This window comes from Trematomus bernacchii, unplaced genomic scaffold, assembly GCF_902827165.1.
Source record: "Trematomus bernacchii unplaced genomic scaffold, fTreBer1.1, whole genome shotgun sequence".
Lineage (NCBI taxonomy): Eukaryota > Metazoa > Chordata > Actinopteri > Perciformes > Nototheniidae > Trematomus > Trematomus bernacchii.
The window spans coordinates 33,766-56,147 of record NW_022987947.1 but is presented as its reverse complement, the minus strand read 5'-3'; the positions used below and the strand labels follow the sequence as shown (position 1 = coordinate 56,147).

Below are 22,382 nucleotides of genomic sequence, written 5' to 3'. Positions count from 1 at the left end.
CCAGAGACCCCTCCTGATGAAGAGTAGGGTCCAGAGACCCCCTCCTGATGAAGAGTAGGGTCCAGAGACCCCTCCTGATGAAGAGTAGGGTCCAGAGACCCCTCCTGATGAGTTAATGCTGTTCATAATGTCCTATTGTAAATGTTCAAACAGATTACAGAGAAGAGATGATGCAAACACAGATCATTACATCATCATCTGATTACAATGTCACTTAACCAATAATCAGGATTCAATGCTGCATGAATTGGAAATTGCACCAATCAGAGAAGGAGGCGGGCTCCAGACGGAACAGGTGAGCGGTCACCATGATTTTACATCTGAGAAAACACCCGTCAAAATGGGAACCTCTTTCAAGAGAAAATGTTCCTGTGAAGTTTTCAGGTCAAATGATGAAGAGCCACCAATCAGAGCGCGTGAGACTGAATCAAGGGCATGTTTGAGGGTTAATGAGGGGAGGGTCCATTATCCTCTTGAGTCTCACAGGAAATATTTTACCTTTAGGGAATTTCTGAATGTTTTATTACATTTCTGGAGATTAAACACGTGTCTGAGATTTCACAGAATTTCAATTTTTTCCCCATATTTTAAAATGATTTTCAAGTGTTTTCCAATAGTTGAAAGTCTCATCCCTCAGGTGTCCCTCAGGTGTCCCTCAGGTGTCCCTCAGGTGTCCTCAGGTGTCCCTCAGGTGTCCCTCAGGTGTCCCTCAGGGTGTCCCTCAGGGTGTCCCTCAGGGTGTCCCTGTTCTATCAGACGGGCTTCTTGGGGGACAGCGGGGGTCAAAGGTCGGCCCTAACGCACGGACCCTTCTTCACAGAAACACAAAGTCTATAAAAATAATTCATGGGTTTTTTCTCGTTGAATAAAATCTTCCTCCGATGCAGATGAATAGGACGTCTGTCCCGGAGACATTTTAAAGAGTAAATAATCATAAAAATAACCGATAATAAAAAAATAAACAGCTGTTTTCTCTCAGTTGTAAACACGATGGATTTATTTTGTACCAACGTCAAAACCTTTTTCTCTTCTAGTCGTTAAATCAGCTAAAATAATAAACTTTAAAAGACGTGAAACTGACGTCTGACCAGGACTGCTTACATTTGGTTCAGTCTGACGGGGGGGGCAGTATGGGGGGGGGGGTACAGAAGACATTTCCAGAACCTGTTAAGACACGTTCACTGGAAACCAAAAAGTGAGGAGAGAAAGGAAATGTAGTGTTTAAAATAGAGAGGAAGTGAGTCCTGCCGACAGAGAACGCCCCGGGTCCGACGGATGGTGGTTGCGTTCATGCACTCAGAGGAACATCGAACGCCTCCATCCTAGCTTCACTTATTCAAACGATGCATTCGAGGCTCTCTCGTTCAAACGCCGTCTTCTATAATGTCGGCCACACTAGAAAAACCATCTGAAGGCATTGTTCTCTCCTGGGTTTCACAGACGATGCTAACGTGGGAACAAGTGAACTCCGTCAGCTGATCGAACGTCAGTCCAGGAGTCGCTCTTAATTCATCCTTTAAATCATCTCCAGGGAGTTCTGTTGCCTTTCAGTTCAGATGTCAGAGGAGTCAGGTGACAGGAAGTGAGAGAAGTCAGGTGACAGGAAGTGAGAGGAGTCAGGTGACAGGAAGAGAGATAAACCCGTGTCACATGACGCCCACAGCTTCGTCTCTCGCAGGCGTTTATCAAAGTGAACCTTGATCTCCTCTCCCATGATGCTCTATAGATGCTTCTGGAATGTTTTTCAGAGGTCAGGGGTCACAGCCGGCGTCCAAGAACAAGAAGAAAGCCTCTGAAAGCAACGACACTGACCCGACAGACAGACAGGCAGACAGACAGGCTGCCCGTCTCCCTCGTTGATGCTTTCTGCTTCTTCTATCCGTCAACAATCTTCCAGGAAAAAATAAACGACACTAGGAGCTAAAAAACAGGTCAGCCTATTTACATACAGTCTCCAAGTCTGGGCATGTGTGTGTGTGTGTGTGTGTGTGTGTGTGTGAGAGAAGTTCAGAGTGTGTATCTGTCTTGGTTCAGGATCAGTGTGTGTGTGTGTGTAGAGTGGATAAACCTCTGTGCGTTTAGTAACGTGTGTGTGTTCAGTCTGTGTCGGAGGAAGAGGAGGTTCCTGTTGAGGAGCTGTCATCAGAGGAAGAAGAGGAGCTGCCACTCAAACGACTAGCCCCGCCTCCCGAAGCCCCGCCTCCAGCTGCTTTCTCTGTAGAGAGAGAGAGAGAGAAAGTTAGGGTGAAGTAAAAATACATACGAGTCCTGTCGCTAAACACCAAGTAGAGCCAGGTGTTCCCGCATAATAACGAGGATATACCCGAGTAGGGTTGGAGTTATATTACCAGATACAAGTTTATTTATACAGCACCTTTCCGCACACGGCAACCCAAAGGGCTTTACAAAATAAGATAAGACATTTAAGAACAAATACAGAGGAATCACATTAAAAACAGGCATTTAAAAAGCAAAGATAGAATACATGGATGAAAGCCAAACTGAAGTTTGAATGAAAACAACTCATCCAAATGCTGCGTCGAAAAGAAACGTTTTTAATCTCGATTTAAAAACAGATGCAGCTGACCTGCAGGACTCAGGCAGTTTGTTCCAGATGGTCGGGGCATAACAACTAAATGCTGCTTCTCCTTGTTTAGTTCTGACTCTTACAGCAGAGCAGAGGATGGTTCATATTTTTGCAAAAGATCGGTAATATAATTTGCTCCTAAACCATTCAGTGCTTTAAAAACCAGCAATAGTACTTTAAAATCAATTATTTGGCAGACTGGAAGCCAGTGTAAATACTTCAGTACTGGACTGATCCACTTTCTTAGTCTCAGTGAGGAACCAGTGTAAAGACTTCAGTACTGGACTGATCCACTTTCTTAGTGTCAGTGAGGAACCAGTGTAAGGACTTCAGTACTGGACTGATCCACTTTCTTAGTCTCAGTGAGGAACCAGTGTAAAGACTTCAGAACTGGACTGATCCACTTTCTTAGTGTTAGTGAGGAACCAGTGTAAAGACTTCAGTACTGGACTGATCCACTTTCTTAGTGTCAGTGAGGAACCAGTGTAAAGACTTCAGAACTGGACTGATCCACTTTCTTAGTGTCAGTGAGGAACCAGTGTAAAGACTTCAGTACTGGACTGATCCACTTTCTTAGTGTTAGTGAGGAACCAGTGTAAAGACTTCAGTACTGGACTGATCCACTTTCTTAGTGTCAGTGAGGAACCAGTGTAAAGACTTCAGTACTGGACTGATCCACTTTCTTAGTGTCAGTGAGGAACCAGTGTAAAGACTTCAGTACTGGACTGATCCACTTTCTTAGTGTCAGTGAGGAACCAGTGTAAAGACTTCAGAACTGGACTGATCCACTTTCTTAGTCTCAGTGAGGAACCAGTGTAAAGACTTCAGAACTGGACTGATCCACTTTCTTAGTGTTAGTGAGGAACCAGTGTAAGGACTTCAGTACTGGACTGATCCACTTTCTTAGTGTCAGTGAGGAACCAGTGTAAAGACTTCAGAACTGGACTGATCCACTTTCTTAGTGTCAGCGAGGAACCAGTGTAAAGACTTCAGAACTGGACTGATCCACTTTCTTAGTCTCAGTGAGGAACCAGTGTAAAGACTTCAGTACTGGACTGATCCACTTTCTTAGTGTCAGTGAGGAACCAGTGTAAAGACTTCAGTACTGGACTGATCCACTTTCTTAGTGTCAGTGAGGAACCAGTGTAAAGACTTCAGAACTGGACTGATCCACTTTCTTAGTGTCAGTGAGGAACCAGTGTAAAGACTTCAGAACTGGACTGATCCACTTTCTTAGTGTCAGCGAGGAACCAGTGTAAAGACTTCAGTACTGGACTGATCCACTTTCTTAGTGACAGTGAGGAACCAGTGTAAAGACTTCAGAACTGGACTGATCCACTTTCTTAGTGTCAGTGAGGAACCAGTGTAAAGACTTCAGAACTGGACTGATCCACTTTCTTAGTGTCAGCGAGGAACCAGTGTAAAGACTTCAGTACTGGACTGATCCACTTTCTTAGTGTCAGTGAGGAACCAGTGTAAAGACTTCAGAACTGGACTGATGTGATCCACTTTCTTAGTGTCAGTGAGGAACCAGTGTAAAGACTTCAGAACTGGACTGATGTGATCCACTTTCTTAGGTCAGTGAGGAACCAGTGTAAAGACTTCAGAACCGGACTGATGTGATCCACTTTCTTAGTGTCAGTGAGGGAACCAGTGTAAAGACTTCAGAACTGGACTGATGTGATCCACTTTCTTAGTGTCAGTGAGGAGGAACCAGTGTAAAGACTTCAGAACTGGACTGATCCACTTCTTAGTGTCAGTGAGGAACCAGTGTAAAGACTTCAGAACTGGACTGATCCACTTTCTTAGTGTCAGTGAGGAACCAGTGTAAAGACTTCAGAACTGGACTGATCCACTTTCTTAGTGTCAGCGAGGAACCAGTGTAAAGACTTCAGTACTGGACTGATCCACTTTCTTAGTGTCAGCGAGGAACCAGTGTAAAGACTTCAGTACTGGACTGATCCACTTTCTTAGTGTCAGTGAGGAACCAGTGTAAAGACTTCAGAACTGGACTGATCCACTTTCTTAGTGTCAGTGAGGAACCAGTGTAAAGACTTCAGAACTGGACTGATCCACTTTCTTAGTGTCAGCGAGGAACCAGTGTAAAGACTTCAGTACTGGACTGATCCACTTTCTTAGTGTCAGTGAGGAACCAGTGTAAAGACTTCAGAACTGGACTGATGTGATCCACTTTCTTAGTGTCAGTGAGGAACCAGTGTAAAGACTTCAGAACTGGACTGATGTGATCCACTTTCTTAGTGTCAGTGAGGAACCAGTGTAAAGACTTCAGAACCGGACTGATGTGATCCACTTTCTTAGTGTCAGTGAGGAACCAGTGTAAAGACTTCAGAACTGGACTGATGTGATCCACTTTCTTAGTGTCAGTGAGGAACCAGTGTAAAGACTTCAGAACTGGACTGATATACTTTCTTATGGCGCATTTCCATTGCAGCGCGTAGCTCGCTTTAAGCGTGCCGTGTCGTGCCGTCCCCTTTTTTGGTTGTGCTTCCACTAGGCCTAGTTACGGCACGGCGCGGGGCCACTTTTTCACCTCTTTTCTGGCCCTAGAAAATTGTGGTTCTATCGGGGCCAACAAACAGGGCTGAGTCGGGCTGAGTATGCTAAACTAGAGAGAGGAGCGCTGGCAAGAGGGCTAGAACTACAACAAGATGGACATATTTGACCGTGATTTAATTGTAATACACGTTTCAAAATGATGAAGAAAGTAACAACCATACTGATACCGGTTAGTAAAAACCATGAATTAATGCTTTGTCAAGTCTGCAGACAGACGGCAGGAGAAAAACCTTTTAAAATTCGTGTTTTTCTAGATGGAGATTGGCTAAGCTAACGCAGTATATGCCCCGACCGTCCACACTCACAACAACGGCCTATACAGACATAAATAAAGCAGCGACTGTATTCACCATGACACAGGCAATCTGTGGTGTGTACTTGTTTAACTTTTGTCGAGTTTCTGAACATATATAAGGAGCTGTGAGCTCTGAGTGCTCACAGCTAACGGCTGTGTTGTGTTTTCTGGCATTTCTCATTGAAGATGACGTCACGGCTCCGCCTTACACTGCGTTACTATAGTAACTACCCCAGTTCCTAAACTGTAATGGAAGCGCAGCATGAAGTGAGTCGGCCCTGTAAGGCCCCAACGCGGCCAAGCCGTACCGAGCCGTACCGAGCCGTACCGAGTGTGGCCGAGGCCGACCGTGTAGTGGAAATGCGCCATTAGTGTCAGTGAGGAACCAGTGTAAAGACTTCCGAACTGGACTGATGTGATCCACTTTCTTAGTGTCAGTGAGGAACCAGTTTTGTAAGACTCAGAACTGGACTGATCCACTTTCTTAGTGTCAGTGAGGAACCAGTGTAACGACTTCAGACTGGAGTGATGTGATCCACTTTCTTAGTGTCAGTTGAGAACCGTGAAAGACTCAGAACAGGACTGATCCACTTTCTTAGTGTCAGTGAGGAACCAGGTTGTAAAGACTTCAGAACTGGACTGATGTGATCCACTTTTAGTGTCAGTGAGGAACCAGTGTAAAGACTTCAGTACTGGACTGATCCACTTCTTAGTGTCAGTGAGGGAACCAGTTGTGTAAAGACTTCAGTACTGGACGATTCCACTTTTCTTAGGTGTCAGTGAGGAACCAGTGTTGTAAAGACTTTCAGTTACTGGACTGCATCCAACTTTCTTAGTGTCAGTGAGGGAACCAGTTGTTGTATAAAATGTAACTTCAGAACTGGAGTGACGTGTGACTCCCACTTTCTTAGTGTTAGTGACGGGAACCAAGTTGTAAAGACTTCAGAACTGACTGATGTGATCCACTTTCTTAGTGTCACCAGTGATGGGAAGACCAGTTGTAAAGACCTTCAGAACACTGGACTGCATGTGATCCAACTTTCTTAGTGTCAGTGAGGATAAAGTTGTAGTAAAGACATCAGCGACTGGACTGATCCACTTCTCTAGTGTCATTGAGGAACCAGTGTAAAGGACTTCAGAACTGGACTGATCCACTTTCTTAGTCGTTTCAGTGAGGAACCATTGTGTAAAGGACTTCAGAACTGGAGTGATTTGTGATCCACTTTCTTAGTGTCAGTGAGGAAACCAGTTGTAAAGACTTCAGTACTGGATGATGTGATCCACTTTCTTAGTGTCAGTGAGGGAACCAGTGTAAAGACTTCAGAACTGGACTGATCCACTTTTCTAGTGTCAGTGAGGAACCAGTGTAAAGACTTCAGAACAGGATGATCCACTTTCTTAGTGTCAGTGAGGAACCAGTTTTGTAAAGACTTCAGAACTGGACTGATCCACTTTCTTCGTGTTAGTGAGGGAACCAGTGTAAGACTTCAGAACAAGGCGTGATCCACTTTCTTAGTGTTAGTGAGGAACCAGTGTAAAGACTTCAGAACTGGACTGATGTGATCCACTTTCTTAGTGTCAGTGAGGAACCAGTGTAAGGACTTCAGAACTGGACTGATGTGATCCACTTTCTTAGTGTCAGTGAGGAACCAGTGTAAGGACTTCAGTACTGGACTGATGTGATCCACTTTCTTAGTGTGAGTGAGGAACCAGTGTAAAGACTTCAGAACTGGACTGATGTTGATCCACTTTCTTAGTGTCAGTGAGGAACCAGTGTAAAGACTTCAGAACTGGACTGATGTGATCCACTTTCTTAGTGTCAGTGAGGAACCAGTGTAAAGACTTCAGAACTGGACTGATCCACTTTCTTAGTGTCAGTGAGGAACCAGTGTGTAAAGACTTCAGAACTGGACTGATCCACTTTCTTAGTGTCAGTGAGGAACCAGTGTAAAGACTTTCAGAACTGGACTGATGTGATCCACTTTCTTAGTGTCAGTGAGGAACCAGTGTAAAGACTTCAGAACTGGACTGATCCACTTTCTTAGTCTCAGTGAGGAACCAGTGTAAAGACTTCAGAACTGGACTGATCCACTTTCTAAGTGTTAGTGAGGAACCAGTGTAAAGACTTCAGAACTGGACTGATCCACTTTCTTATGCCCCTTTCACACCAACGCAACTCCGGTTCAAGCTCCGTGCTAGAGCTTTTCTGGTTCAGAACCGGTTCTTCGGTTTAGCGCCGGCTCTTTTCACACCGCTCAGAGCCCGACTGGTGCTGCCGCTGCTGCGTCATGACGTCACAGTTTACGTCGCTGAGTTTCTCCCCAACGCCGGAGCCTCACCTCACAACAACAACGGGCCGGGGACTGCGTTGCTTTTAATCATACGAAGCCAGATTAAAATTAAATAACGACTTCTCCCAACCTTATACTTTTCTCCAGAGTGCCGTGGTTCATTGTTTATTAATGTGTTTCAGCGGCATTTACCGACCGCTGCAGTGCTGACTGCTCTTCAACGGGAGTGTATTCGCCCGTTAGCTCCGGGTTAGCTCACACGGCTCTAAAGTATTCACTGTCTGACTGTCACACAAGCAGCTGATACATATCCCCAGTTCCCCTTAAGTGAATGTGTGTCAGTCTGAATTGACGCTGTTTGGCATCACAACGCTGTTATGAAAGTTTTCTCTGGTATAACATGGGTGATGTTAGCATAGCAACCGAAGCTAAACTGACTACTTGCTAAGCCGTTTTCTACAGGCCACTTTTTACCGACGTATTTTTCATTATGATTCTACTTGTGATAGTTGGACATGACAACCTGTGCAGCCCATGTATTGATTCCATCCGATAGCTGCTATAATAACAAACAAAACGTCTGCCTGCTCTCCACAATGATCAATAACAGCGAACGGATGGTCAAGTAAGGTACAAATAAACAGAATCACACGAAGCCTGGTTAGTGTTGCCTGACTTTATAAAGTGTTGTTTTTTTAACAAGTGTGTGGTTGCGTTCTAGTCACTTTGCTCAGCACTACTGCTTGTTACAACTTTTATTTGCCGTACTCGCCTTAAGTGTTAGCTCAGGTTAATCTCGCCCCCCTCCGACGTAAGCGTGACGTATGCGGTTATTGCTTCTAGACGGACAACTTTTTGGTGCTCGAAACGAACCGGATTCCGGAGCTATGACGCTGCTTCGCTGCGGTGTGAACAGGAAAACCCGGTGCTTTTCAAGCACCAGCACCGAACCGGCCCTGAAACACCGTTGGTGTGAAAGGGGTATTAGTGTCAGTGAGGAACCAGTGTAAAGACTTCAGAACTGGAGTGATGTGATCCACTTTCTTAGTGTCAGTGAGGAACCAGTGTAAAGACTTCAGAACAGGACTGATGTGATCCCACTTTCTTAGTGTCAGTGAGGAACCAGTGTAAAGACTTCAGAACTGGACTGATCCACTTTCTTAGTGTCAGTGAGGAACCAGTGTAAGACTTCAGAACTGGACTGATCCACTTTCTTAGTGTCAGTGAGGAACCAGTGGTAAAGACTTCAGAACTGGACTGATTCCACTTTCTTAGTGTCAGTGAGGAACCAGTGTAAAGACTTCAGAACTGGACTGATCCACTTTCTTAGTGTCAGTGAGGAACCAGTGTAAAGACTTCAGAACTGGAGTGATGTGATCCACTTTCTTAGTGTCAGTGAGGAACCAGTGTAAAGACTTCAGAACTGGACTGATGCGATCCACTTTCTTAGTGTTAGTGAGGAGCCAGTGTAAAGACTTCAGAACAAGGGTGATCCACTTTCTTAGTGTCAGTGAGGAACCAGTGTAAGGACTTCAGAACTGGACTGATGTGATCCACTTTCTTAGTGTCAGTGAGGAACCAGTGTAAAGACTTCAGAACTGGACTGATCCACTTTCTTAGTGTCAGTGAGGAACCAGTGTAAAGACTTCAGAACTGGACTGATCCACTTTCTTAGTCTCAGTGAGGAACCAGTGTGAAGACTTCAGAACTGGACTGATCCACTTTCTTAGTGTCAGTGAGGAACCAGTGTAAAGACTTCAGAACTGGACTGATCCACTTTCTTAGTGTCAGTGAGGAACCAGTGTAAAGACTTCAGAACTGGACTGATCCACTTTCTTAGTGTCAGTGAGGAACCAGTGTAAAGACTTCAGAACTGGACTGATCCACTTTCTTAGTGTCAGTGAGGAACCAGTGTAAAGACTTCAGAACTGGACTGATCCACTTTCTTAGTCTCAGTGAGGAACCAGTGTAAAGACTTCAGAACTGGACTGATCCACTTTCTTAGTGTCAGTGAGGAACCAGTGTAAAGACTTCAGAACTGGACTGATCCACTTTCTTAGTGTCAGTGAGGAACCAGTGTAAAGACTTCAGAACTGGACTGATCCACTTCTTAGTGTCAGTGAGGAACCAGTGTAAAGACTTCAGAACTGGACTGATCCACTTTCTTAGTGTTAGTGAGGAACCAGTGTGAAGACTTCAGAACTGGACTGATCCACTTTCTTAGTGTCAGTGAGGAACCAGTGTAAAGACTTCAGAACTGGACTGATCCACTTTCTTAGTCTCAGTGAGGAACCAGTGTAAAGACTTCAGAACTGGACTGATCCACTTTCTTAGTGTCAGTGAGGAACCAGTGTAAAGACTTCAGAACTGGACTGATCCACTTTCTTAGTCTCAGTGAGGAACCAGTGTAAAGACTTCAGAACTGGACTGATCCACTTTCTTAGTGTCAGTGAGGAACCAGTGTAAAGACTTCAGAACTGGACTGATCCACTTTCTTAGTGTGAGTGAGGAACCAGTGTAAAGACTTCAGAACTGGACTGATCCACTTTCTTAGTCTCAGTGAGGAACCAGTGTAAAGACTTCAGAACTGGATTGATCCACTTTCTTAGTGTCAGTGAGGAACCAGTGTAAAGACTTCAGAACTGGATTGATCCACTTTCTTAGTCTCAGTGAGGAACCAGTGTAAAGACCTCAGAACTGGACTGATCCACTTTCTTAGTGTCAGTGAGGAACCAGTGTAAAGACTTCAGAACAGGACTGATCCACTTTCTTAGTGTCAGTGAGGAACCAGTGTAAAGACTTCAGAACTGGACTGATCCACTTTCTTAGTGTCAGTGAGGAACCAGTGTAAGGACTTCAGAACTGGACTGATCCACTTTCTTAGTGTGAGTGAGGAACCAGTGTAAAGACTTCAGAACTGGATTGATCCACTTTCTTAGTGTGAGTGAGGAACCAGTGTAAAGACTTCAGAACTGGACTGATCCACTTTCTTAGTGTGAGTGAGGAACCAGTGTAAAGACTTCAGAACTGGATTGATCCACTTTCTTAGTGTCAGTGAGGAACCAGTGTAAAGACTTCAGAACTGGACTGATCCACTTTCTTAGTGTCAGTGAGGAACCAGTGTAAAGACTTCAGAACTGGACTGATCCTCTTTCTTAGTGTCAGTGAGGAACCAGTGTAAAGACTTCAGAACAGGATTGATCCACTTTCTTAGTGTCAGTGAGGAACCAGTGTAAAGACTTCAGAACAGGATTGATCCACTTTCTTAGTCTCAGTGAGGAACCAGTGTAAAGACTTCAGAACTGGACTGATCCACTTTCTTAGTGTCAGTGAGGAACCAGTGTAAAGACTTCAGAACAGGACTGATCCACTTTCTTAGTGTCAGTGAGGAACCAGTGTAAAGACTTCAGAACAGGATTGATCCACTTTCTTAGTGTCAGTGAGGAACCAGTGTAAAGACTTCAGAACTGGAGTGATCCACTTTCTTAGTGTCATTGAGGAACCAGTGTAAAGACTTCAGAACAGGATTGATCCACTTTCTTAGTGTCAGTGAGGAACCAGTATAAAGACTTCAGAACAGGACTGATCCACTTTCTTAGTGTCAGTGAGGAACCAGTGTAAAGACTTCAGAACAGGATTGATCCACTTTCTTAGTGTCAGTGAGGAACCAGTGTAAAGACTTCAGAACAGGATTGATCCACTTTCTTAGTGTCAGTGAGGAACCAGTGTAAAGACTTCAGAACTGGAGTGATCCACTTTCTTAGTGTCATTGAGGAACCAGTGTAAAGACTTCAGAACAGGATTGATCCACTTTCTTAGTGTCAGTGAGGAACCAGTGTAAAGACTTCAGAACAGGATTGATCCACTTTCTTAGTGTCAGTGAGGAACCAGTATAAAGACTTCAGAACTGGACTGATCCTCTTTCTTAGTGTCAGTGAGGAACCAGTGTAAAGACTTCAGAACAGGATTGATCCACTTTCTTAGTGTCAGAGAGGACTCGAGCAGCAGCGTTCTGAATCAGCTGCAGCTTTCTAATAGATGTGTTAGTGAGACCTGTGAAGACACCATTACAGTAGTCCAGTCTACTGAAGATAAAAGAATGGACAAGCTTTTCTAAATCCTGTTGTGACATTAGTCTTTTAATCCTAGATATGTTTTTCAGGTGATAGTATGCTGACTTAATAACTGTTGTAATGTGACTGTTGAAACTCAGGTCAGAGTCCACGACTACACCTAGATTTCTGGCTTCATGAGTTACTTTGTAGTCTGCCGACTGAAGCTCTGCGATGACTTTTGATCGGTCTTTCTTTGCTCCAAAAACAATAACTTCAGTTTTCTGTTTGTTCAATTGGAGAAAGTTCCTACTCATCCAGTCATTGATGTGTTCAATGCACTTGCTCGGTATTGTAAATCGGAGCATAGTCTCCTGGTGTAATCTTTAAATAAATCTGGGTGTCTTCTGCATAGATATGATAACTCAGGTCGCTGTTCTTCATAGTTTGAGCCAGTGGTAGCATATCAATATTAAAAAGCAAAAGGTCCTAAGATGGAGCCTTGAGGAACCCCGCATGTCATATTTGTCAATGCTGAAGTGAAGTTGCCAATAGCGACAACGTTTCTTCTGTCCTTTAAGTAGGAACCAAACCAATTTAGAACTGTTGCCGAAAGTAAGAGCCAGCATGCGGGACCGGGATTCTGGGATTTGTAGTCTTTCTAGTTGCGTATTTTTCAGTCTTATATTTCAACAGTTTTACGACAAACTGTGACTTTTTTGACATGGAAATGATTTTTTAAGATTGACAAACATCATATGTGTAATTCATGGCACAATTCAAACGGGATCGAAAGATACGTTTTCTCTCTCCATTGACTTCAATACATTATTTTTCCGAAATAAGGTCCCATGGGTCGGAAGTAGATGGGCGTGACTTCGCCTCTCTATTGTGTTTGTTTCCCGGGGAAACACTCACAAGAAACACCGGCTGTTGTGACGCCTGCTGGGACGTTGAGTTACTGCTTGTAATTATGCCTACAAGCTTCAAAGTTGTATTTATCATCTGAATTTGGCGAAACAAGTTTAATATTCTAAAAACCAAGACTTTGTTTATCTGAAATCAGATGAAAACAAACTGTCACGGACCCTGCCGTGTTATCTATGATTACTATACGCCTTACATTCATAATGTGAGCGGGAGAGAGGGGGAGCGGCGCTGAGTAACAGCAGAGTGCGGGTTGACGGGTGTCTGTGTGGACATTCCCCTTATTGTGGAATAAGGTGAATGCAGAGACAGGCTACAGGTGTCTGTGTGGACACTCCCCTTATTGTGGAATAAGGTGAATGCAGAGACAGACTACAAGTGTCTGTGTGGACACTCCCCTTATTGTGGAATAAGGTGAATGCAGAGACAGACTACAAGTGTCTTAGGTTCAAGTTAGACGACTAATGTCTGGGTTAGTGTTCATGACTTCATGTTTATGTCCTCTTAATGGTTCATCTCAATGCACACACATTGTCCGTGCTTTCCAATAGTTTAAAAGTTTTATTCCACTGTTAAATAACCTGTTCAATACAAACATGCCACTTGTCAAAATTAAATAACATTTCTGTGAACTGATATTTGTTTAGTGAGCTTCTTAGAGGATGTTCCCTGAAAGATTGTAAAATGTCAATGAAGAAGTCAGACTTAGTATATTTGTTAATAATTACATACAACAGATGGAATTTGTGTGTGTGTGTGTTCCAAGTGAATCTGCGGCCCCCTGGTGGCCAGTACATACATGATGTGGCCCCCACCACCATCCAAGTTGCCCCTCCCTGCTCTAGATTATGCTTTTTTAAGAGTGGTTTAATTACTGCAGTTTTCAGGGCCTGTGGCAAGCTATTAACCTAGGTATAAGGGAGTAGAGAGGGGGGTATAACTAGACAAAAGTTAATCAAGTACAAACCACAGACTGCCTGTGTCATGGCGAATACAGTCGCTGCTTTATTTATGTCTGTATAGGCCGTTGTTGTGAGTGTGGACGGTCGGAGCATATACTGAGTTAGCTTAGCCGATCTCCATTTAGAAAACACGCATTTTAAAAGGTGTTTCTCCTGCCGTCTGTCTGCAGACTTGACAAAGCATTAATTCATGGTTTTTACTAACCGGTATCAGTATGTTGTTACTTCGGCATCATTTTGAAACGTGTATTACAATTAAATCACGGTCAAATATGTTCATTTTGTTGTAGTTGTAGCCCCCTTGCCAGCGATGCTCTCTCTAGTTTAGCATACTCAGCCCGACTCAGCCTCGTTGTCTCTGGCCCTAGAACCACGATTTTATGGGGCCAGAAAAACTGTGAATTAGGACCCACTAGCCGGTACTAGGCCAAGTGGAAACGCAACCAAAGACGGGCCGCTGACGTCACAGCCCTCTTAAACCGTGCTCCGCGCTGTAGTGGAAACGCGCCATTAGGGAGTATATAAGGGAGTAGGATGCCAGTACTTACGCAGCAGCTTCCTCTGCTTCTTCTGAAGGCATGATTTGACGTAGCGCTCCAGTTCTCGAAGGGTGGAGGGTTTGAGGGTTTCGAAGTCGATCTCGATCTCGTCGGGGTTGGAGTCCCTCAGCGACGGCTCTCTGGATTGGATGATGTGGACGACGCGGCCCAGCTTCTCCCCCGGCAGCCGGTTGATATCCAGACTCAGCTGGCGCTTCTCGTCGTACGACATCGGCAGGGAGGACTCCTCTCCGTCGTCTCCGTTAGCGGACCCACCGCCTGATGCCTTACTGCCTTTCTTCGGTTGCCTGCAAACACAAACACTCGAGTTTAAATACAAATCCAGGAAATGATTTTCACGTGTTGATTCTTTTTGATTGCGAGACACTTGAGACCCTTTTCACGCTGCTATGGACAGTCTTGCCCTGATGCACATTCCCTAATATATTGAAGTGACTGTTATTTTGTATATTGATTGTTGAGCTTTTATTTATGTCTTAATGTGTGCATATGTATACATCAGGGTTCATACACTTTTTCACCAATGATTTTCAATAACCTTTCCATGACTTCTCAATGACCTTTACCTCATTTTCCATGACCAAAAAATATTACCACTGAAAATGCTTTATTTTAACATGGAAAAGGAAAATAAGGTCTGCATCTGAAACATGTTGGGCCTATCTGAAACAAATCAAATAGTAGGCTGACTAGCTTCTACACACTAAAGCAACTGTAGTCAGGGGTGCAAACTCATCAGGTATGAAAAAGGTGACAAGGATCCGATCCCCCCCCCCCCCCCCCCGACCCCATAACAGGAACATAGGAACAACAGGATGTCAGCAGTCAGAACAACTGAAGCAGTTAATAATAACAGAAACACCAAAGAGTCACATCTAATAGAAATATATAAAGCATTTATTTTAATTGTGTAGCAGTCAGTTTATAATGTTGGCAGCTCTGTTGAGCATTTTGAAAATGTATTTTCATGCCTTTGTGCAAGGCTTAGTCTTTCTGTCTGTATAGCCACTGGTGTAAAGTAACTAAGTTCATAAACTCAAGTACTATACTTGGGTACAATTTTGAGTTACTTGTACTTTATGCAAGTATTTCAATGTTTTGCTACTGTGTTCTTCTACTCCTCTACAGTTCAGAGGTAAATGGTGTACTTCTCCTCCACTACATGTATTTAATCCCTTTAGTTACCTCACAGATGTGGATGAATGATGTGAAATATAATCAAGTGTTAAATCAGACTTTAGTTCCACATGGAGTAAATCCACAAGCTACCCTGCAGTATACAAAGTCATTCAAACTAGCTGCACCTTTACCAGCTTTGAGAACACTTTCATGATCAATCATTATAAAACATATCATATATATTATTCTGAAATGGACCAATCTGCACAATGACTACTTTTACTGTCGCTACTTTCACTATATTTTGATGAGAATACTTTTCTACTTTGACTTAAGGAACATTTTGAATGCAGGACTTTTACTGTAACAGAGTATTCCTACACTCTGGTACTTCTACTTTTACTCAAGTACAAGATCTGAGTACTTCTACTTTTACTCAAGTACAAGATCCGAGTACTTCTACTTTTACTCAAGAACAAGATCCGAGTACTTCTACTTTTACTCAAGTACAAGATCTGAGTACTTCTACTTTTACTCAAGTACAAGATCTGAGTACTTCTACTTGTACTCAAGTACTTCTACTTGTACTCAAGTACAAGACCTGAGTACTTCTACTTGTACTCAGGTACAAGATCTGAGTACTTCTACTTTTACTAAAGTACAAGATCTGAGTACTTCTACTTTTACTAAAGTACAAGATCTGAGTACTTCTACTTTTACTAAAGTACAAGATCTGAGTACTTCTACTTTTACTCAAGTACAAGATCTGAGTACTTCTACTTTTACTCAAGTACAAGACCTGAGTACTTCTACTTTTACTCAAGTACAAGATCTGAGTACTTCTACTTTTAATCAAGTACAAGATCTGAGTACTTCTACTTTTACTCAAGTACTAGATCCGAGTACTTCTACTTTTACTCAAGTACAAGATCTGAGTACTTCTACTTTTACTCAAGTACTAGATCTGAGTACTTCTACTTTTACTCAAGTACAAGATCTGAGTACTTCTACTTTTACTCAAGTACAAGATCTGAGTACTTCTACTTTTACTCAAGTACAAGATCTGAGTACTTCTACTTTTACTCAAGTACTAGATCTGAGTACTTCTACTTTTACTCAAGTACTAGATCTGAGTACTTCTACTTTTACTCAAGTACAAGATCTGAGTACTTCTACTTTTACTCAAGTACTAGATCTGAGTACTTCTACTTTTACTCAAGTACAAGATCTGAGTACTTCTACTTTTACTCAAGTACAAGATCTGAGTACTTCTACTTTTACTCAAGTAGAAGATCTGAGTACTTCTACTTTTACTCAAGTACTAGATCTGAGTACTTCTACTTTTACTCAAGTACTAGATCTGAGTACTTCTACTTTTACTCAAGTACTAGATCTGAGTACTTCTACTTTTACTCAAGTACTAGATCTGAGTACTTCTACTTTTACTCAAGTACAAGATCTGAGTACTTCTACTTTTACTCAAGTACTAGATCTGAGTACTTCTACTTTACTCAAGTACAAGATCTGAGTACTTCTACTTTTACTCAAGTACAAGATCTGAGTACTTCTACTTTTACTCGAGTACAAGATCTGAGTACTTCTACTTTTACTCGAGTACTAGATCTGAGTACTTCTACTTTTACTCAAGTACTAGATCTGAGTACTTCTACTTTTACTCGAGTACTAGATCTGAGTACTTCTACTTTACTCAAGTACTAGATCTGAGTACTTCTACTTTTACTCAAGTACAAGATCTGAGTACTTCTACTTTTACTCAAGTACTAGATCTGAGTACTTCTACTTTTACTCAAGTACAAGATCTGAGTACTTCTACTTTTACTCAAGTACAGGATCTGAGTACTTCTACTTTTACTCAAGTACAAGATCTGAGTACTTCTACTTTTACTCAAGTACAGGATCTGAGTACTTCTACTTTTACTCAAGTACAAGATCTGAGTACTTCTACTTTTACTCAAGTACAATATCTGAGTACTTCTACTTTTACTCAAGTACAATATCTATACTTATACCACCTGTTTATAGCCTACAAAAAACTATTAGAAAACGAAGGCTAAAGCTAACGTTAGCAGATAGTGACAATGTATGCTAGCTAGCTAGCTCAACGATTCCTTAAATAATATTGCGACAGAAAAACGTTTCAGTGCACGCTCTGCCGCTCTGCTCTGAACGGCCCGTTCTAACAGCTGTTCACCAGCGGTCCAGTCTGTGCCAGTGACTCCGCACAGTTACTGCTAACGAACGCAGCGTAGATAAAGTAGCTGACCCCGGAGCAGCAGAGTTCAGCCGGCAGGCAGGAAGACTCGAGCACACAGCTCGCGCTTCATATATTAAAAAATAACACCATGCGCATCATGATGGCATAACATAACAGCTCGCGACCGTAGATTATTTCGGCGATTAGATCAAATGTTAAATATATTTGACGCAACTTTAGTTACATTTCCATGACTTTTCCAAAACTTTGGGAAAAATATTGTTTTCCATAATTTTTCCAGGGCCTGGAATTTGCATTTTGAATTTCCATGACTTTTCCAGGTTTTCAATGACCGTACGAACCCTGATACATTTGTCTGTTGATTGTGTATTTATAGAAGCCAGTTGAGGACATGTCACCAGGTGCATTGGAATAGGCAGTTACAGGGAGTAGTGAACCTTTATCAGGGAACACACACACTGAAAGGCAGAAACCTACCTCGTGGCGGTCACCGTGCTGTTGGCTTTCCTGGCAGGAGCTTTCTTCTGATTGGCTGGTTTTGGCTGCTGAGCGGCAGCCTTGGGCTTCTTCTCTTCTTCCAACTTGCCCTTGTTCCCTTTGTCTTTTTCTTTCTTCTTGTCCTTGTCTTTCTTCTCTTTCTTCTTCTTTGGCTTGCTGACTGGAGCCTGGGATAACACCGCCAGCTGCTCATGCACCGCCTTCAACTGGTGGGATAGACTGATTATCAATACCTTCAACCTCCCGGCTACACTTAGAAACGCCTTTAGCTGGAGAACTATCTACCAATGGATCTAATCACACATTACTATGACCAGAATTTACATCAAAAACAACTATTCCATATAAATTAAATCAACAGAATTTCATAAATGTACAATGATATTAAAAAAGAAGAAAACCAGGATGTTCTTGACCTGTGATTGGTCGGCAGCACCAACCTGCTCCTGTAGCTCAGCCAATCGCGTGGCTCGCTCCTCCTCTGAGTCGGACGATTCGTCGGAGGAGGAGTTGTTGCTGCTGTCAGAAGAGGCGGTGCTTTTACTGACCAATGGGGTCGTAGAGGGGACCGATGCGTCCAGGCCCTCATCTGGGATCTTAGCGAAGCGCATCTCGAACACGTCCTGAAGAGGAAGAGATAATGGTGACTACAAAGAGATAATGGTGACTACAGAAGAGATAATGGTGACTACAGAGAGATAATGGTGACTACAAAGAGATAATGGTGACTACAGAAGAGATAATGGTGACTACAGAGAGATAATGGTGACTACAAAGAGATAATGGTGACTACAGAGAGATAATGGTGACTACAGAAGAGATAATGGTGACTACAGAAGAGATAATGGTGACTACAGAAGAGATAATGGTGACTACAGAGAGATAATGGTGACTACAGAAGAGATAATGGTGACTACAGAAGAGATAATGGTGACTACAGAGAGATAATGGTGACTACAGAAGAGATAATGGTGACTACAGAAGAGATAATGGTGACTACAGAAGAGATAATGGTGACTACAGAGAGATAATGGTGACTACAAAGAGATAATGGTGACTACAGAAGAGATAATGGTGGTACTACTAGAGAGATAATGGTGGAACTACAGAGAGATAATGGTGACTACAGAGAGATAATGGTGACTACAGAAGAGATAATGGTGACTACAGAGAGATAATGGTGACTACAAAGAGATAATGGTGACTACAGAGAGATAATGGTGACTACAAAGAGATAATGGTGACTACAGAAGAGATAATGGTTGATACAAGAGAGATAATGGTGACTACAGAGAGATAATGGTGACTACAAAGAGATAATGGTGACTACAGAGAGATAATGGTGACTACAAAGAGATAATGGTGACTACAGAAGAGATAATGGTGACTACAGAGAGATAATGGTGACTACAGAGAGATAATGGTGACTACAAAGAGATAATGGTGACTACAGAAGAGATAATGGTGACTACAGAGAGATAATGGTGACTACAGAAGAGATAATGGTGACTACAGAGAGATAATGGTGACTACAGAGAGATAATGGTGACTACAGAGAGATAATGGTGACTACAGAAGAGATAATGGTGACTACAGAGAGATAATGGTGACTACAGAGAGATAATGGTGACTACAGAGAGATAATGGTGACTACAGAGAGATAATGGTGACTACAGAAGAGATAATGGTGACTACAGAGAGATAATGGTGACTACAGAAGAGATAATGGTGACTACAGAAGAGATAATGGTGACTACAGAGAGATAATGGTGACTACTGAGAGATAATGGTGACTACAGAAGAGATAATGGTGAGAGATAATGGTGACTACAAAGAGATAATGGTGACTACTGAAGAGATAATGGTGACTACAGAGATATAATGGTGACTAGAGAGATAATGGTGACTACAGAGAGATAATGGTGACTACAGAGAGATAATGGTGACTACAGAGAGATACTGGTGACTACAGAAGAGATAATGGTGAGAGATAATGGTGACTACAAAGAGATAATGGTGACTACTGAAGAGATAATGGTGACTACAGAGAGATAATGGTGACTACAGAGAGATAATGGTGACTACTGAGAGATAATGGTGACTACAGAGAGATAATGGTGACTACTGAGAGATAATGGTGACTACAGAGAGATAATGGTGACTACAGAGAGATAATGGTGACTACAGAGAGATAATGGTGACTACTGAAGAGATAATGGTGACTACAGAGAGATAATGGTGACTACAGAGAGATAATGGTGACTACTGAGAGATAATGGTGACTACAGAGAGATAATGGTGACTACAGAGAGATAATGGTGACTACAGAGAGATAATGGTGACTACTGAAGAGATAATGGTGACTACTGAGAGATAATGGTGACTACTGAAGAGATAATGGTGACTACAGAGAGATAATGGTGACTACTGAAGAGATAATGGTGAGAGATAATGGTGACTACTGAAGATAATGGTGACTACAGAGAGATAATGGTGACTACAGAAGAGATAATGGTGACTACTGAGAGATAATGGTGACTACTGAGAGATAATGGTGACTACAGAGAGATAATGGTGACTACTGAGAGATAATGGTGACTACTGAGAGATAATGGTGACTACAGAGAGATAATGGTGACTACTGAAGAGATAATGGTGACTACAGAGAGATAATGGTGACTACAGAGAGATAATGGTGACTACAGAGAGATAATGGTGACTACAGAAGAGATAATGGTGACTACAGAGAGATAATGGTGACTACTGAGAGATAATGGTGACTACAGAGAGATAATGGTGAGAGATAATGGTGACTACTGAAGATAATGGTGACTACAGAGAGATAATGGTGACTACAGAAGAGATAATGGTGACTACTGAGAGATAATGGTGACTACTGAGAGATAATGGTGACTACAGAGAGATAATGGTGACTACTGAGAGATAATGGTGACTACTGAGAGATAATGGTGACTACAGAGAGATAATGGTGACTACTGAAGAGATAATGGTGACTACAGAGAGATAATGGTGACTACAGAGAGATAATGGTGACTACAGAGAGATAATGGTGACTACAGAGAGATAATGGTGACTACTGAAGAGATAATGGTGACTACAGAGAGATAATGGTGACTACAGAGAGATAATGGTGACTACTGAAGAGATAATGGTGACTACTGAGAGATAATGGTGACTACAGAGAGATAATGGTGACTACTGAGAGAGATAATGGTGACTACTGAGAGAGATAATGGTGACTACTGAAGAGATAATGGTGACTACAGAGAGATAATGGTGACTGAGAGATAATGGTGACTACTGAGAGATAATGGTGACTACAGAGAGATAATGGTGACTACTGAAGAGATAATGGTGACTACAGAGAGATAATGGTGACTACAGAGAGATAATGGTGAGAGATAATGGTGACTACAGAGAGATAATGGTGACTACAGAGAGATAATGGTGACTACTGAAGAGATAATGGTGACTACTGAGAGATAATGGTGACTACTGAAGAGATAATGGTGACTACAGAGAGATAATGGTGACTACTGAGAGATAATGGTGACTACAGAGAGATAATGGTGACTACAGAGAGATAATGGTGACTACAGAGAGATAATGGTGACTACAGAGAGATAATGGTGACTACTGAGAGATAATGGTGAGAGATAATGGTGACTACAGAGAGATAATGGTGAGAGATAATGGTGACTACAGAGAGATAATGGTGAGAGATAATGGTGACTACTGAAGATAATGGTGACTACAGAGAGATAATGGTGACTACAGAAGAGATAATGGTGACTACTGAGAGATAATGGTGACTACTGAGAGATAATGGTGACTACAGAGAGATAATGGTGACTACTGAGAGATAATGGTGACTACTGAGAGATAATGGTGACTACAGAGAGATAATGGTGACTACTGAAGAGATAATGGTGACTACAGAGAGATAATGGTGACTACAGAGAGATAATGGTGACTACAGAGAGATAATGGTGAGAGATAATGGTGACTACAGAGAGATAATGGTGACTACAGAGAGATAATGGTGACTACAGAAGAGATAATGGTGACTACAGAGACCCCAGAAGAGATAATGGTGACTACAGAGAGATAATGGTGACTACAGAGAGATAATGGTGACTACAGAGAGATAATGGTGACTACAGAAGAGATAATGGTGACTACAGAGAGATAATGGTGACTACAGAGAGATAATGGTGACTACAGAGAGATAATGGTGACTACAGAAGAGATAATGGT

General features: G+C 42.4%; 1 protein-coding gene across 1 annotated transcript in view; it reads right to left on the bottom strand.

Moving 5' to 3' along the window:
* Positions 1-984: 984 nt before the first annotated feature.
* Positions 985-22,382, bottom strand: part of LOC117470811 (bromodomain-containing protein 3-like) — a 50,590-nt gene continuing 29,192 nt past the window's right edge. The window contains 4 exon segments of the mRNA XM_034115685.1: positions 985-2,215; positions 14,240-14,538; positions 18,084-18,310; positions 18,521-18,727. Of these exon segments, the coding sequence (XP_033971576.1) occupies positions 2,097-2,215; positions 14,240-14,538; positions 18,084-18,310; positions 18,521-18,727 (852 nt within the window). The 3' untranslated portion in view covers positions 985-2,096.